This window comes from Microcaecilia unicolor, chromosome 3 (genome assembly GCF_901765095.1).
Source record: "Microcaecilia unicolor chromosome 3, aMicUni1.1, whole genome shotgun sequence".
NCBI classification, from domain to species: domain Eukaryota; kingdom Metazoa; phylum Chordata; class Amphibia; order Gymnophiona; family Siphonopidae; genus Microcaecilia; species Microcaecilia unicolor.
In genome coordinates this window covers 457,934,133-457,951,399 of record NC_044033.1, presented here as the reverse complement: position 1 = coordinate 457,951,399, position 17,267 = coordinate 457,934,133, and the positions used below count along the sequence as shown (strand labels likewise).

General features: G+C 45.6%; 1 protein-coding gene across 4 annotated transcripts in view; it reads left to right on the top strand.

Moving 5' to 3' along the window:
* Positions 1–17,267, top strand: part of ICK (intestinal cell kinase) — a 233,865-nt gene that overhangs the window by 180,728 nt on the left and 35,870 nt on the right. For 3 of the 4 annotated variants that reach the window (XM_030198957.1, XM_030198958.1, XM_030198959.1), the window contains one exon: positions 1,290–1,394. In XM_030198957.1, coding sequence (XP_030054817.1) covers positions 1,290–1,394 — 105 coding nt within the window. Of the gene's footprint in view, positions 1–1,289; positions 1,395–17,267 lie in introns of those variants that run through there. The other variant, XM_030198960.1, reaches the window with a different exon arrangement.

Genomic DNA, 17,267 nt, shown 5'->3' with positions numbered 1-17,267 from the left:
TCCAAAGCATATCTCATTTTCACTCTTGGTGATGTAGATGCACCATGGACTGTAAAAGCTGAGTGCAGAACTCAGGGCTCACCCAGCCATCTAGCTCAGTGATGTCACTTCCGCCCCGGAATCGTACATTTTTACCAACTCTGACCCCACCCAAAATTGTTTCTGACTTTGACCACAACTCCCACTCTGACTCCACAGCCCTGCTCATTATCCCATCCAGATTGGCTTGAACATACAAGGAGACCATGGGCAACGTAGCATCTTCAGCCACATCATGCTCCCCTGGTGTCCAGGGTCAATGTTGTGCTTTGTCTGGCATAGTTAAAAATGTAATACTGTGGGCATGGAAGCAAAGGGGGAGGTCATAGTTAGAATCACTGTACTGCTGTCATGGTGAGAAAAAAAATCAAGATCTTGCTGGATGAGGAGCAGAAAAATAACAGAACAGCCCCCTTTATCATTACTAACACTCAGGCCCTTAGTCTCCTGCAACAGTTCTGTAGGGAATGGGGAATTCCACGGGAGGAGCTGATTGTTTTTCAGCTCTTCATATGGTTGCAGAATCATGGGGGTACCTTGGGCCTGTTTCTATTGTATTTTTGTTTGTTATCTTGAGCTATTCTTTGGAATGGTAGCAGACATATTGAATGAATAAAATCTGGTATGTACATCATATTTTGTCTGTCATAGACCTCTAAGGACTAAATGAGGCAAATTAATTCATTATCTTGAGACACAAAAGTTAATAAGGTTATAAACTATAACGTAATACATTTTTAACTAGCATGTGCTATCTGTAAAATTCATTAGGTCTTATTTAGAGAGGCATTTTTTCCCATTCTCTGCCTATGGAAAAAGAAAGACCTTTACATGCAAACAGAATGAAGGGGGAATGAATATGATATTGTGTACTACGATTTGCCAAAACATTTATGAATAATCGCCAATATTTTACTTTCACTGGTCTCAGCACAATGCTGCAATGGCTGATTTGATGCCGATAAAAGCTTATGAAACTGAGGAAGGGTTTATCAATGTATATAACCTGTGTAAATAATCATTTTATATGCAATGTGGTGTTTATTTTAGTAGTTAGACATTCCAAAACTTATTTTAATGTAAATACCAGTGTACCCTGGTTTGGGAGGTTAAAGATTCAGTTAATGGGTTTTGTTTCTACAACAGACCTTTGTCCAAAACCATCTGATAACTTTCAGTAAGTGATATGTCTTTTGCACATTCTCAGAATTGCTTGCATTTGTCTTTTTCTTTTCTTCCATCTTATATAGGAAGTAGTGGGCTGACCACTGGCTATATCCCATCGTTCTTCAAAAAGGAAGTGGGGTCCACAGGACAGAGAGTACAGCTAGTACCCATTACCGATCCTTCTCCTCGTAAGTGCACACCAACTTTGCTTTGCATTTTGCTGCCGTTATGTAGAATGCATCACCTAACAGGAGTGAATTTTGTTTTTACAGATTTTGTTAGTGTACTTCCATCAAAGTGAAGAATTGGTATTGCATATGCTTAGGGATAATCTACCTGTTTTTAAGATAAGACCTTAAGTGCCTCATTAGCACTCGGGAATATAGGTAATAGGTCTTCTCCATAGTCAAGCAGGATGAGTCAGCCATACACTGGTGATGTCATCCAGTGGCACCATGGAAGAATTAGCTATCACAGAGTTCAGAAAAGCCTAGAGCAGTGGTTCCCAAACCTGTCATGGGGGAACCTCAGCCAGTCAGGTTTTCGGGGTATCCACTGTGAATATTGTCAGAGGTAGAGTGGCCTGGGCACCAGCACTCTCCCTGAACCCCCAATACACTTCCAAAGAAGTCACTCAACCACAAGTAAGAAGAATTTATTATAATGACTTGGTGCAAAACAGTCTTTGCTTGTTAGCCAGTTCCACACTGCAGTGTCCTGGTCTGAGTTTCCACCACCAAGCCCTTAGGTAACCTTACCTTTCTTTAGTTATTTAGGATAATCCGTTCAAGCACAGTCTTAGTTCCGGGAGGAGTATTCCCCCTTCCCTTCAGGGCTTCGCTGTCTCTTGCAGCTTAGCAGTCTTACAGACCCATATACAGTCCACAATTATTCCCCCCCTCTTCCCCCATCTTCTTACATAAACAGTTCCTTAGCAATTCAGAAAGTCTTCAAAATGTTTCCACTTACTTGCAGAGTCCCACAACACCAACAAGAAAAAAAGAAAAGAAAATATCATCCAGCTGTGGGGCTTGTACTTTCTCATTCCCCGAGCTGGGGCAGCTACCTTCCATGCAGCGTTGGAGTACACTGGCCCACCACAATAGCTGCTTCCAAAACCAAAATTTATTTATTTATTAAATTTATGTCCCGTACCATCCAAGATTTTGGGCAGGCTACAAAAAGCATACACAATTTTATTTTTTTTGTTATTTTTGTTACACTTGTACCCCGTGCTTTCCCACTCATGGCAGGCTCAATGCAGCTTACATGGGGCAATGGAGGGTTAAGTGACTTGCCCAGAGTCACAAGGAGCTGCCTGTGCCTGAAGTGGGAATTGAACTCAGTTCCTCAGTTCCCCAGGACCAAAGTCCACCACCCTAACCACTAGGCCACTCTTACCACTAGGCCACTCTTCCACTCCAATACAAATTTACTAGACAAATCATTCCATTTCTCTACACACATACAGAATAATACAAAATTAAAAACGTATCATTCTATATACATGCACAAATATTAATAAAACCATATCAACTGTATATGTAAGCTAGCAAACAGATCATATATCCCTAAGAATATAAGAATAGTCATAGTGGGTCAGACAAATGATCCATATAACTCAGTATCCTGTTTCCAAAAGTGGCCAATCTGCGTCACCAATACCTGGCAGAAACCAAAATAGTAGCAAGATTCCATGCAAGCAGTGGCTTCCCCATGTCTGTCTCAGTAGCAGGCTATGGAGTTTTCCTCCAGGAACTTGTCCAAACCTTTTTTAAACCCAGATACGTTAACCGTTGTTACCACATCCTCCAGCAAAGAGTTTCATAGCTTTCCTCCTATTTGTTTTAAAAGTATTTCCATGTAACTTTATTGAGTGTCCCCTAGTCTTTGTACTTTTTAAAAGAGTAAAAAATTGATTCACTTCTATTTGTTCTATTCCACTCAGGATGTTGTAGACCTCAATCATATCTCCCCTCAGCTGTCTTTTCCAAGCTAAAGAGCTTTTTTAGCCTTTCCTCATATGAGAGGAGTTCCAACCCCTTTATCATTTTGGTCACTCTTCTACTGATCTCATACTCGTACATCATCCAGCTCTTGGGGCTTGTACTTAGTCGTCCCCAGAGCTGGGGCAGTCACTTCCCATGCAGCATTGGAGAACACTGGCTCACCCACAATATCTGCCACTGGAACCAAAATACAAAGGCCCTAGCACAGAGGACTGCAAGCAAATGAACCCCCAAGGCTTAGGAACGTATCTCCGTTTCCATCTCAGACTCAGAAGGGGTGTTTTCTTGCCCTTTCTGTTCACCATCCTCTGCCAAGTCCATCTCCTCAAGGCCTCCTTTGCTCCTTGCTTTGGCTCGTCTATCTCCATGCCTTCACACTCCTCCGTGCTCCCTGTTTCGGCATGCCCATCCTCTTCCTCCTCCCTGCCTATCAAGGTTTTCCAACCCCTCCCCTGGAGCTGCACCCCTGTTTGATGGGCAGCTAAGGGCTGGGGTGATCTGGAACCCTTCTCCTTCTGGACTCTTTGTTTCTTCTGGTGCCCAACCCCCACCTCACCACAGTACTCATGAGATCTATTTTTATACAATGCCTCCTTGGTATGCAAATCTATCTAATGTATTTTCATTGTGGACATCCTGAAAACCTGACTAGCTGGGGTCCCCTCCACCCCTAAAAGAAAATGTGAAACAGTTCACTAAGGGCCCTGCTTACTAAGTCGCACTAGCGTTTTTAACGGTCCTACAATTAGTGCGCGCACTGTGTAGGTGCCTATAGGGAAATTGTAGGCACATACACAGTTAACATGCATACATGATTAATGTGTGTTAAAAATGTTAACACACCTATAACGTGGCTTAGTAAACAGGGCCCTAAAATATGTCCAGAATTATCTATATTAATAAATCCCACCTTGAACGTTCTGAAGCTCACTCCAAGGCAGAGAAGCACAAAAATCCTGTAGTCTTCATAGGCTAGGACCAGTCACCCTCACTCATAGACCCGCCCTCAGCCACGCCCCATCTGTACATAAAACGCAACCTCAACATTCTGAAGACAACCTGCTGAAGCCATCTGCAAAATCCCTAAACAGTTCGTAAGTTCATGGTGGTGAAGCCATCCAACTTACCATGTCTCTCTGCCCCGCCCTCGAGGGCGGAACACAGAGAGTAAAGGGATCCATAAAGGCACCCCTACCAACTGGCAACCCCCTCCAACAAACAACGACCCAGGCAGGGGGAGTGTTTCCGTACTCCTCCCCTGCCTAGGATTCGCTACAGACTGCTGGCAAACTCCCCAACCACACGACCACAAAAGCCACCCGCAACCCCCCCCCCCCCCACACACACACACAAACACATACACACACATAAACACACACACACATATATACACACACACACACACACAGAAACACACACACAAAACACACACACACAAACGCAAACACACACAAACACACACAAACACAAACAAACACATACACACACATAAACACACACACAAACACACACACACATAAACACAAACACACACGCAAACACACAAACATGCACACACACAAACACACACACAAACACATACACACACAAATACACACACATACACACAAACGCAAACACACACACACACACAAACGCAAACACACACAGAAACACACACACATGTAAACACACACACATAAACACACACGCACACACACACACATAAACACACACACACACATAAACACACACACATGCAAACACACACACACATAAACACACAGACAAACACACACATAAACACACACGCAAACACACACACACACAGTTAAACACACATGCAAACGCACACAGAAACACACACACAAACAAACACACACATACAAAAACATACACACACACACACACAAAAACACACACACACAAACAAACACACAAACACACACACAGAAACACAAACACACACACAAACACACGCAACACACACACACACAAACACACAAACACACACACACGCAAACACACACACACACATGCAAACACACACACACATAAACATACACACAAACACACACACAAAAACACACACACAAACACACACACAAACACAAACACACACACACACACATAAACACACACACAAACACTCACAGAAACACACACACAAACACACACATAAACACACACACACACGCAAACACACACATACAACACACACACATGCAAACACACACACACATAAACACACACACAAACACACACACACACATAAACATACACACAAACACACACACAAACACACACACACATGCAAACACACACACACATAATCACACACACAAACAAACACACACACAGAAACACGAACACACGCAAACACACACACATAAACACACAAACACACACACAAACACACACACACGCAAACACACACATAAACACACACACACACGCAAACACACACACACATAAAACACACACACACACGCAAACACACACACACATAAACACACACACATGCAAACACACACACACATAAACACACACATAAACACACACACATGCAAACACACACACACATAAACACACACACACAAACAAACACACGCAAACACACACACATAAACACACAACAAACCGCAAACACACACACACACATGCAAACACACACACACATAAACATACACACACAAACACAACACACGCAAACACAACAACATAACACCAAAAACACACACACACACACGCAAACACACACACACATAAACACACACCTGCAAACACACACACACAACACACACAAACAAACGCAAACACACACACACGCAAACACACACACACACACATAAACACACATGCAAACGCAAACGCACACACAAACGCACACACACAAAGAAACACAAACACACACATACAAAAACATACACACACACACAAAAAAGCACACAGAAACACAAACAAACACACACACACACACAAACAAACAAACACAGAAACACACACAAACACACAAACAAACACACACACACACAGAAACACAAACAAACACACATATACACACACACACACATACACACACACACACAAACACACACACAAACAGCCTCGACGGTGCACCTCTAAGTGCCCCCCCCGCCGCATCGCCACAACAACCCGTGCAATGGGGCATCAGAAAGCCCCTACCCCCCTTCCCTCCTCGCCGTATCACCCAACCCCTCCCCCACCGCTTCACCAAGCCCCTCCCCCCCACATCGACCGCCTCGCCACCCGCGACCGCTAATACAAACTCTGTCCGGCGGCTGCTGCTGCTTCTATTCAACAGCAGTAGCCCGTACATAAAGAAAACAAACAAACAAAAAAACAACCTCCTAAAATGCACCTCCGTGGAGCACCATCTCACATTGGCTGACGTCTCTGCAGCCACTCCTCCTCTCCCCTCAACGTCAGTGCCCCTGCTGGAAGACCCCGGAGAAACGCCGAGACGTCAGAGGGGAGAGGAGGAGCGCATGCTGAGACTTCAGCCAATGTGAGATGCTTCTCAACGGAGGTGCATTTTAGGAGGATTTTTTTTTTGGTTTTCTTTATGTACAGGCTGCTGCTGCTGAATAGCAGAAGCAGCAGCCGCCGGACACAGTTTGTATTAGCGGTTGTGGGTGGCGAGGGGGTTGTTGAGGGGGGAGGGGCTTGGTGATGTGCCACGGTGGGGGGGTCAGGTGATGCGCGAAGGGGGGGGGACAAGGGGCTTTCTTTGGGTGCTGCACCGGCTGGGGGGGTCTCGCTGGACATGGGTGGCTGGAAGGAAGCAGGGGGAGGGGAGGGTCGCTGCACATGGGTGGCTGCAGGGGGGGCAGGGAACAGGGAGATAGGGATGGGGGCTCCACACACCACATGGGTGCCTGCAAGGGGGACAGGGGATACAGGATGGACACTGCAGGGCGGGCAGGGGGACAGAAGGGTTGGTGGTCATCAGGGGGGACAGGTGGGTCGATGGACATGGCTGGCCACAGGGGAGAAACAGGGAAAAAGGAGAGGAGTGTCCTCAGACATGGGTGGCTGCACAGAAGAGGAGGGTCGCTGGACATGGGTAGCTGCAGGGGGGGCAGGGGGACAGAAGGGTCGCTGGACATGGCTGGCTGCAGGGGGGACAGGGGAGAGAGGAAGGACGCTGCACATGCGTGCCTGCAGGGGGACAGGAGGGATGCTGAGGGGGAGGGCCTGAGACCACATGGGTGGCTGCAGGGGGAGCAGGGGAGACAGGAAGGACGCAGCAGGGGGAGAGGAGGGTTGACGGGCATGGGTGGCTGCAGGGGGATGCTGGACATGGGTGGCTGCAGGGGGAACACGGGGAGAGGAGGGTCGCTGCACATGCCTGGCTGCAAGGGGCAGGGGAGAGGGAGGGGGTGAGGGGGTTCCTCACACCACACACGCAGTCACTCATTCTCTGTCTGCCACATACACTCTCACTCACACACTCACTGTCTTTGTCCCTCTCTGTTACACAGTGTCACACAGAAACACAAACACTGTCTCTCACACACTCTCTCTCTCGCACAAACACATACACTCTGTCTCTCTCTCTCTGACACACACGCTCCATCTCTCACACACGGTCTTTCTGAAACATACAATCCAATGAAAACCTTGCTAGCACCCGTTTCATTTCTAACAGAAACGGGCCTTTTTTACTAGTACAAACTAAACAAAGAAATCTTATCTCATCAGAAAAGCCTCAGAAATATAAGTAGGCCTAATACTGTGCTTATAAACAATTAATCATTGTTTCTTCACCCAAAGTGTAATTAAACTCTGGAATTTGTTGCCGGAGAACGTGGTGAAGGCGGTTAGCTTGGCAGAGTTTAAAAAGGGGTTAGACGGTTTCCTAAAGGACAAGTCCATAAACCGCTACTAAATGGACTTGGGAAAAATCCACAATTCCAGGAATAACATATAAAGAATGTTTGTACATTTGGGAAGCTTGCCAGGTGTCCTTGGCCTGGATTGACCGCTGTCGTGGATAGGATGCTAGGCTCGATGGACCCTTGGTCTTTTCCCAGTGTGGCATTACTTATGTACTTATAAGCACAGTATTGGGCCTGCTTATATATCATGGGCAGAAAAGCCTTCTAGCTGTAAAATGAAAGATAAAACTTCTCAAAAAAATGTCATGGAACTTAACTCTTGACTGTCACCGTTGTTGTTCTGTATTCAGTGTTCCAGCGTTCGATCAGACAGGCCATCCTTCAGGATAGGTTTGGGAATCAACTGACCTAGAGAGAGATTCTGAGCATGTGCACCTACCCCCACATGACAATGCCTGCCTGGTTCCACTCCAGTCTGTTCAGGCCATCCTGCCAGATGGTCAGATCCTGAAATTTTTTCTCCTCTTGCTTATTTTGTTTTTCCTTAGCTTACAATGATTTCTTTTTTCTCCTTTGTTTTAATTCCTTCATTTCCTTTGTCCATGGCGTTTGATGCTCTGGGATTTTGGGCTTCTTCAGTGCCCAGCCCTCAACCCTGGCTGTGATGCTGCATTTATGGGAGCTACCAGTATGATTCCAATTACTACTACTACTTATCATTTCTGTAGCACTACTAGACATACGCAATACTATACCCAAACATGTAAGAGAGAATCTCTCTCAACAATCCTTCTCGACAGAGCTTACAATCTATTCAGGACAGACAAACAGGACAAATAAGAGATTTCATTTATTCTGGGAATGATTAAAACAACATGGGTATTAAACAGGCAAAGAAAGGCTTAAAATTTAAAAGCAGCCTTAAAATGTAGGCTTTTAGCTTGGTTTTGACTAGGGCTAGAGGTAGATAGCAAGTCATGCTGTATTCCAGGACTGTGGCACAGCAATGTGGTGTCACGTCTGTGGCCGTGACCACCCTCAGACTTACCTTGTTCCTGGGGGTCAGCTTCCTAGCTGGCTCCTGTTTCTTCTGTCTGTCCTTTCTGAGCTAGCTCTGGCTCTCTGTGCTGGCTGCATCCAGCAGCATGACACTAATTGCCTCACTATACTGCACCTGTGGGTGTTGCCTGGGTTAGCTCTCTCTGTTCTGGCTGCTTCCAGCATGACTCTAATTGCTTCACTACACTACACCTGGGTGTGTGAAGCCTCTCTGTGTTTCACTGTGCTTTCTGCCTGCTCTGTGGTTTGTGCCTGAACAGCCTCCGTAGTTACTTAGAGATTGCTGCAGCTGTGTCTCTGGTGTTGAAGGGCTTTATTAATCACTTAGAGACTGCAGCCTTTGCCTTTGCATCGTATAAGGTCCCTGGTATGCTAGAGTGCTCTGTGCACTGCTACATTGTCCAGTTCTGTGTGATTGCCTAGTGTTTGACTAGTTAGCTTGGGCACAGCCTTGCTTGGTAGCCTGTGTACAGCTTTACTAGTTCTTCTGTGTTTGCTCGGTGTTAGTTCCTAGTGTTTGCCTAGTTAGCTTGGGCACTGCTCTGCTTGTTAGCTTGTGTACAGCTTCTAGGTCTCCTGAGTTTAGCCTCTGGTTTTCCCCGGTGGGGTTTCCTTGGTTTCTGGAGCTTCAGCCCTAGTCTTGTCCTTTGCCAGTTCTCCTTGTTACTGGAGCTCCAGCCCTAGTCCTGCTATTGGTTCTGACCCTTGCCTGTACCTATCTACTGCTCTGCTAGCCGCCTGCCCAGAGACTCCTGCTTTGAACCTGACCACGCCTGTCTCTGCCTATTGCCTATACTCAGTTATTCTCTGCCAGCCACCTGTCTCTGCCTATTGCCTGTACTCAGATCTTCTCTGCCAGCCACCTGTCTTGGACTTTTGCCAGAACCCGGACATTCCCTGCCTACCTGTCTCACGTTAGCCTAGGTACCTGGGAGCACTGCTGGATCCTGACTACGGTTGTTCCTGTTGCTGGTTCCAGTTCTGGTTTTCCTGTAAGCCCTACCGGCTGCTCAAACCTGAGGACTCAACCCTCGGGGAAAGGCAGCTAAGCGTAGGTGAAGCCTACTCCAGTGTGTTCCGGTCCGGTGCGTTCCAGTCCCGAGTGTTCCAGTGCAGGGCTCCAGTCCGGGGTTCCAGTCCAGCCTTGTCTTTTCTCTGCTCCGAAGGTGATCTTGCATGCCACTGCCGCTCCTCGGCCATGGTCCAAGGACTCACGTACCCAGGGTTCCCGGGGAAGAAGCCTGACAGAATGCCAAGGTCCTCGAGAACACAACATGTGGAAGGAATGGAGACTGCAGTTGGCGGTAGAGGAGAAGAGCACAGATATGTCTTACCTGATGAGTGGCTTTCCCATGAGGGGTGCAGGGAGAAATAAGGGAGGAGAGATACTGGGGAACTGCAGAATGACTGTACTTGTAAGTCAGTAAGAGAAGTTTGAACTGTGTGCAGAAGCAGAGAACCAATGAAGTGACGAGAATAGGGCTGTTATGAGTGTAGTGACGTTAGCAGAGGTAAGCTGTACAGCAGAATTTTGAGTAGACTGAAGGGGAGAGACCTGGTTCAGTGGGAGATCTATGAGGAGTAGGTTACAGTAGTCTTAAGGGGGAATGATAAAGAGTGTGGATAAAGGTCTTTGTTAGTATGTTCAGAAAAAAGGAGCACACTTTGGTGAGGTTATAGGGAAAGAAATGACATGTTTTGGCAGTCCAAGGAATTTTACCTTCCTAGCATGCACTGATGTTACATTTACTCAGTCAATATCAGGGTAATTTAAATCACCCATTATTATTGAGTTGCCCAGTTTTTAGCCTCCCTAATTTCCTTTAACATTTCTACATCAGTCTGTTCATCCTGGCCAGGTGGACGGTAGTACACTCTATCCTTTTCCCCTTTACACATGGAATTTCTATCCATAGGGATTCTAAGATGTTGTTTTGTGTCCTGCAGAATTTTTGGTCTATTTGATTCAAGGCCCTCCTTAGCTTATAATGCTACCCCTCCACCCATTCAATAGCTGGGTGGCTGGTGGACATGAGGTTCGCCTAGTCACTTGCATGCCTGGTGCGAAGGTGGTGGACCTCATGCATCACCTAGACAGGATCTTAGATAGTGCTAGGGAGGAGCCGGCTGTCTTGGTACGTGTGGGTACCAATGACATAGGAAAATGTGGGAGGGAGTTTCTGGAAGCTAAATTTAGGCTCTTAGGTGGAAAGCTGAAGACCAGATCCTCCAGGGTAGCATTTTCAGAAATGCTCCCCATTCCACACGCAGGATCCAAAAAGCAGACAGAGCTCCGAAGTCTCAGTGCTTGCTTGAGACGATGGTGCAAGGATGAGGGATTTAGAGAAAGAGTACCATTGTGGGAAAGGGGGAGACTGTTCCTAAAATATGGGCTTCACCTTAACCATGATGGAACCAAGCTGCTAGTGCTAACTTAGAATTGGGGGGAGGGGGGAGCCAAGAGTCATCCAGGAGCTCATGGTTCAGTGTGGAGTATCCTTGAAGGATACTATTGAAACAGGACACTTAGGGAATCCCAGTATAGAGGTTTCAACAATGCTGAATAAGCCAGGTGTGCTTAATGAGAGAGCAGGATAAAGGATGCACATTATCCCTGTCAACTTCTAAGCAGCTTGTAGATCCAAGGAAAAAACACAATTTGAAGCACCTGTATACAAATGCTAGAAGCCTGAAAAATAAGATGGAAGAGTTAGACTATATAGCACTAAATGATGAGGTAGATATAATAGGCATCTCAGAGACTTGGTGGAACGAGGACAATCAGTGGGACAATGTGTTAATGGGGTACAAATTGTATTGCAATGATAGAGAAGATCAAATTGGAAGGAGGATTGTGCTATATGTTAAGGAGGGAATTGAGTCAAAATACACATGAAACAGATAGCAGCGTGGAATCATTATGGATAGAAATTCCATGTGTGAAGGGAAGGAGTATTCTTGTAGAGCTGTCCTACTGTACGCCAGGACAGAACATATAGACAGATGAAGAAATGTTTACAGAAATAATTAGGAAAGCTGGCAAATTGGGCAACAGTATAATAATGGGTGATTTCAATTACCCCAATATTGACTGGATAAATGTTACATCAGGGAGTGCCAGGAAGATAAAATTTCTAGATGTAATAAACGACTGCTTCTTGGAGCAACTGATCCAGGAACCGACAAGAGGGGGAGCCATTTTGGATCTTGTCCTTGGTGGCATGCAGGACATAATATGAGAGATGGCAGTGTTGGGGCCCCTGGGAAACAGTGATCATAACATGATCAAGTGTGAGCTATTATCTGGGACGATCCCACAAATGAAATCTACTGTAGCTGCATTTAATTTTCGAAAGGGCGACTATAATAAAATGAGGAAAATGGTTAAAAAGAAACTAAAAGGATCGGCTGCAAAGGTTAGGACACTAAACCAGGTATGGATATTACTCAAAAAACCATCTTGGAAGCCCAGACCAGATGTATTCCACGTATTTGCAAAGGTGGAAAGAAGAGAAAATGACAGCCAGCATGGTTAAAAGGTGAAATGAAAAAGACTATTTCAGCCAAAAGGATGTCCTTCAAAAAATGGAAAAAGGACCCAAATGAAGAAAATAAGAAGCAATGTAAGCACTGGCAAGTCAGATGCAAAGCATTAATAAAGAAGGCTAAAAGAGAATATGAAGAGAAACTTGACGCACAGGCTAAAACTCACAGTAACAACTTTTTCAAGTACATCAGAAGCAGAAAGCCTATGAGGGAATCCGTGGGACTGTTAGATCATGAATGAACAAAACAGGCACTCGGGGTGGACAAGGCCACAGCGGAGAAACTGAATGAATTCTTTGCTTCAGTCTTTATGGAAGAAGATATAAGAGATCTGCCTGTATTGGAAATGGTTTTCAAGGGTGATGATGACAGAGTAGTAAATCACCTGGACTGGATGGCATATATTCAAGTGTACTCAACTCAAGCAAGAAATTGCTGATCTGCTGCTAGTAATGTGTAAACTGTGATTAAAGTTGTCCGTAGTATCTGAATATTGGAGGGTGGACAATTTTGATTCCAATTTTTAAAAAGGGTTCCAGGGGTTATCCAGGAAATTACAGACCGGTAAGCCTGACATCAGTGCCAGGCAAACTAGTGGAAACTATTATAAAGAATACAATTTACTGGGACAGAGTCAGCATGGGTTCAGCCAAGGGAAGTCTTGCCTGACCAATTTGCTTCATTTCTTTGAAGGTGTGAATTAACATGTGGATAAAGGTGAGCCAGTTGATGTAGTGTATCTAGATTTTCAGAAAACATTTGACAAAATTCCTCATGAGAGTCTCCTGAGAAAATTAAACAGTCATGGGATAGGAGGCAATGTTCTGGTATGGATTAGGAATTGGTTATTGGACAGAAAACAGAGGATAGGGTTAAATGGTAATTTCTCTCAGTGGAAGAGGATAAATAGTGGAGTGCCGCAGGGATATGTATTGGGATCAGTGCTATTTATCATATTTATAAATGATCTGGAAAAACTGGAACAATGAGTGAGGTGATTAAGTTTGCAGATGACACAAAACTATTCAAGATTGTTAAAACACATGTAGGCTGTAAAAAAAATTGCAGGAAGACCTTAGGAAATTGGAAGACTGGGCATCTAAATGGCAGGTGAAATTTAATGTGAACACATGCAAAGTGATGCACATTGGAGAGAATAATCCAAATCATAGTTACCTGATGCTAGGGTCCACCTTGGGAGTCAGAGTAACATAGTAAATGACGGCAGATAAAGACCTGAACGGTCCATCTAGTCTTCCCAACAATATAAACTCATTTTACATGGTATGTAATACTTTATATGTATACCCGAGTTTGATTAGTCCCTGCCTTTCTCAGGGCATAAACTGTAAAAGTCTGCCCAGCACTGTTCCTGTACTAAGTTCTGAAGCTAACGTCGAAGCCCCTTAAAATTTACACTCCAGCATATCCATATCTGTTCAGTCACGATCAGGGCACAGACCGTAGAAGTCCACCCTGCATCGGTTTTACTCTCCAGATACCGGCGTTGCCACCCAATCTCTGCTAAGATTCCGTAGATCCATTCCTCCTAAACAGGATTCCTTTCTGTTCATCCCACGCATGTTTGAATTCCATTACCATTTTCATCTCCACCACCTCAACAACCAAGAAGAAGAACTAGGTGTCATTGTAAATAATACACTGAAATCTTCAGCTCAGTGTGCAGCAGCGGCAAAAAAGCAAACAGGATGCTAGGAATTATTAGGAAAAGGGATGGTAAATAAGACCAAAAATACTATAATGCCTCCGTATCACTCCATGATGTGACCTCACCTTGAGTATTGCATTCAGTTCTGGTTGCCATATCTCAAAAAATATATAACAGAACTATAAAAAGGTTCAAAGAAGCATGATCAAAATGATAAAGGGGATGGAACTCCTTTCATACGAGGAAAGGCTAAAGAAGTTAGGGCTCTTCATCTTGGAAAAGAGACAGATGAAGGGAGATATTATGATTGAGGTCTACAAAATCCTGAGTGGTTTAGAATGAGTAGAAGTAAATCGATTTTTTACTTGTTCCAAAAGTATAAAGACTATGCAACACTCAAGAAAGTTACATGGAAACACTTTTATAATAGGAGGAAATATTTTTTCATTCAACTTATAATTAAGCTCTGGAACTCTTTGCTGGATGATGTGGTAACAGTGGTTAAGATATCTGGGTTTAAAAAAGGCTTGGACAAATTCCTGGATAAAAAGTCCATAGTATGCTATTGAGACAGACATGGGGAAGCAACTTCTTTCCCTGGGATTGGTAGCATAGATTGTTGCCACAATTTGGGTTTCTGCCAGGTGCTTGTGACCTTTCTTGGCCACTGTTTTGAAACAGGATACTGGGCTAGATGGACCATTGGTTTGACCCAGTATGGCTACTCATATGTTCTTATGAGCGTATCTAGAGACCCCTGCCCTGTCACTCACTCCTTCACATACCATCCCCCTCAGCTCAACTATACCAGGTTGAGCGCCTGCCACTTCCTTGACCACTTTGTCTAGGGGTTGAGAGCTATCACTCACTAGGGGACCCAGGGAGAACTACTAGGAATCCCTGAGACTGTCCAAGGACCACAAGTATACAACAGCCAGCTCAGTCATGCCATGCTTTCTGCATCCACACATGAGCAGGGCAAGGTAAATACTGCAACCATTGTGCCCTGTCACACCAGTGGTCATAAACTGTCTAACTCTCATTATAAGGGAAAGTCTGTCCAGTAGAAAGTAGCTGGATTAGGATTCCATCCACCAGTTTTGCCCCAATCTTCTCATCCAGTGGCTGTTATTAATCCTCATCCTAAGTACATAAGTATTGCCACACTGAGACATCAAGCCCAGCATCCTGTTTCCAACAGTGGCCAATCCAGGTCACAAATACCTGGCAAGATCCTGAAAAAGTTTAATGCATTTATGATGCTTATCCCAGAAATAAGCAGTGGATTTTCCCAACTCAATGGTCTATGGACTTTTCCTTAGGAAGCCGTCTAGACCTTTTTTAAACCCCACTAAGCTAACCACCTTTACCACATTCTCTGGCAATGAATTCCAGAGTTTAACTACACATTGAGTGAAGAATGTCCTTGGATTTGACAGAAGCGTATTTGCACATTCCCATCTCATCAGCGTTCCTTCGCTTTGCTGTGTTGGGTAAACACTTTCAGTTCTATGCTCTGCCATTCGGGCTTGCAACAGCACCATGGACATTTTCCAAGGTCATAGTGGTGGTGGCGGCTGCTCTGCAGAAACAGGGTATCTTGGTCATCCTTATCTGGACAATTGGTTGATTCGGGCAAAGTGGCAAACTGCACAAGTGGTAAGCTTTCTGGAGTCTTTGGGCTGGGTGTGAATCCGGCCAAGAGTCACTTGTGCCTGTCGCAGACTCTGGAGTACCTGGGAGTTCGCTTCAACACATCTATCTACCTCCTGCTCGGATTTCCAGTCTCCAGCTTCAGAATTGGTGGCTTTTGTCCATTCCAGCTCTGACAGCCCGTTCTTACCTTCAGGTACTGGGTCTGATGGTGGCAGCGATAGAATTGGTCCCACGGGCCAGGGCCACAAATGCGGCAGCTGCAGATGTCTCTTCTGTCTCATTGGTCTCCGCAGTCGCAGGACCTTAGAGGTTTCGTTGTCTCTGACGGAAGACCCCCGCCACAGACTGCAGTGGTGGCTACATACTCCGAATCTGGAGAAGGGCATGCTTCTGGAGCCTCCAAAGTGGATAGTTCTCTCCACGAATGCCAGTCTTGTGGGGTGGGGGGCTCAGTGCCTCGGCAGATAGCTCAGAGCCGTTGGTTGATAGAGGAAGCCCGTTGGTCTATCAGTTGGTTAGAGATGAGGCGATTCGTTGGCCTTGGCGTCTTTCCAGTCTCTTTGGTCGGAAGGGTGGTAAGGGTCTGTCCAACATTGCAACGGCAGTAGCTTAGGTCACCAGCAGGGTGGAACAAGAAGCTGGGCAGTTACAGAGGAGGTGGCATTTTTAATGCGTGGGTGCAGTCCCATCTCCTGAATCTCTTGGCAGGTCACATGGCCGGAGCGGATTTTCTGGGCTGGCACACTCTGGCTCCTGGAGAGTGGTCCTTCATCGCTCGGTTTTTATCGCATAGTGTTGAGATGGGGGCACGCCGTTGATGGATCTCATGGCATCGGCTGACAGTGCTCAGGTGCCTCACTATTTCAAAAGCGATGGAACCCTTGGTCAGAGGGAATCGATGCGTTGGTTTCTTCCATGACCTCCTCAGGTGCTGCTGTACGTGTTCCCTCTGTGGCCGCTGATAGGAAGGGTTCCCCAGCATATCGAGCGTTATTCGGGTTCCAGTGATTCTGGTGGCTGCAAATTGGCCACAGCGTCCTTGGTTTGGAGATCTGGTGCATTTGATGGAGCACGAGCCTCTTCCTCTGGGGAGGCAGTCCTCTTGTGTCAGGGTCCAATAGTCATGCCAGACCCCTCTCCGTTCTCGCTTACAGGTTGACTGTTGAGAGGAAACCGGCTCAGGAAGAAGGGTTTTTCCTCCAGAGTTATAGATACTATGCCTTGGTCGTGGAAATGCTCCACCTCGTGGCTTATGTACACGTCTGCGCATTTTGAGAGTTG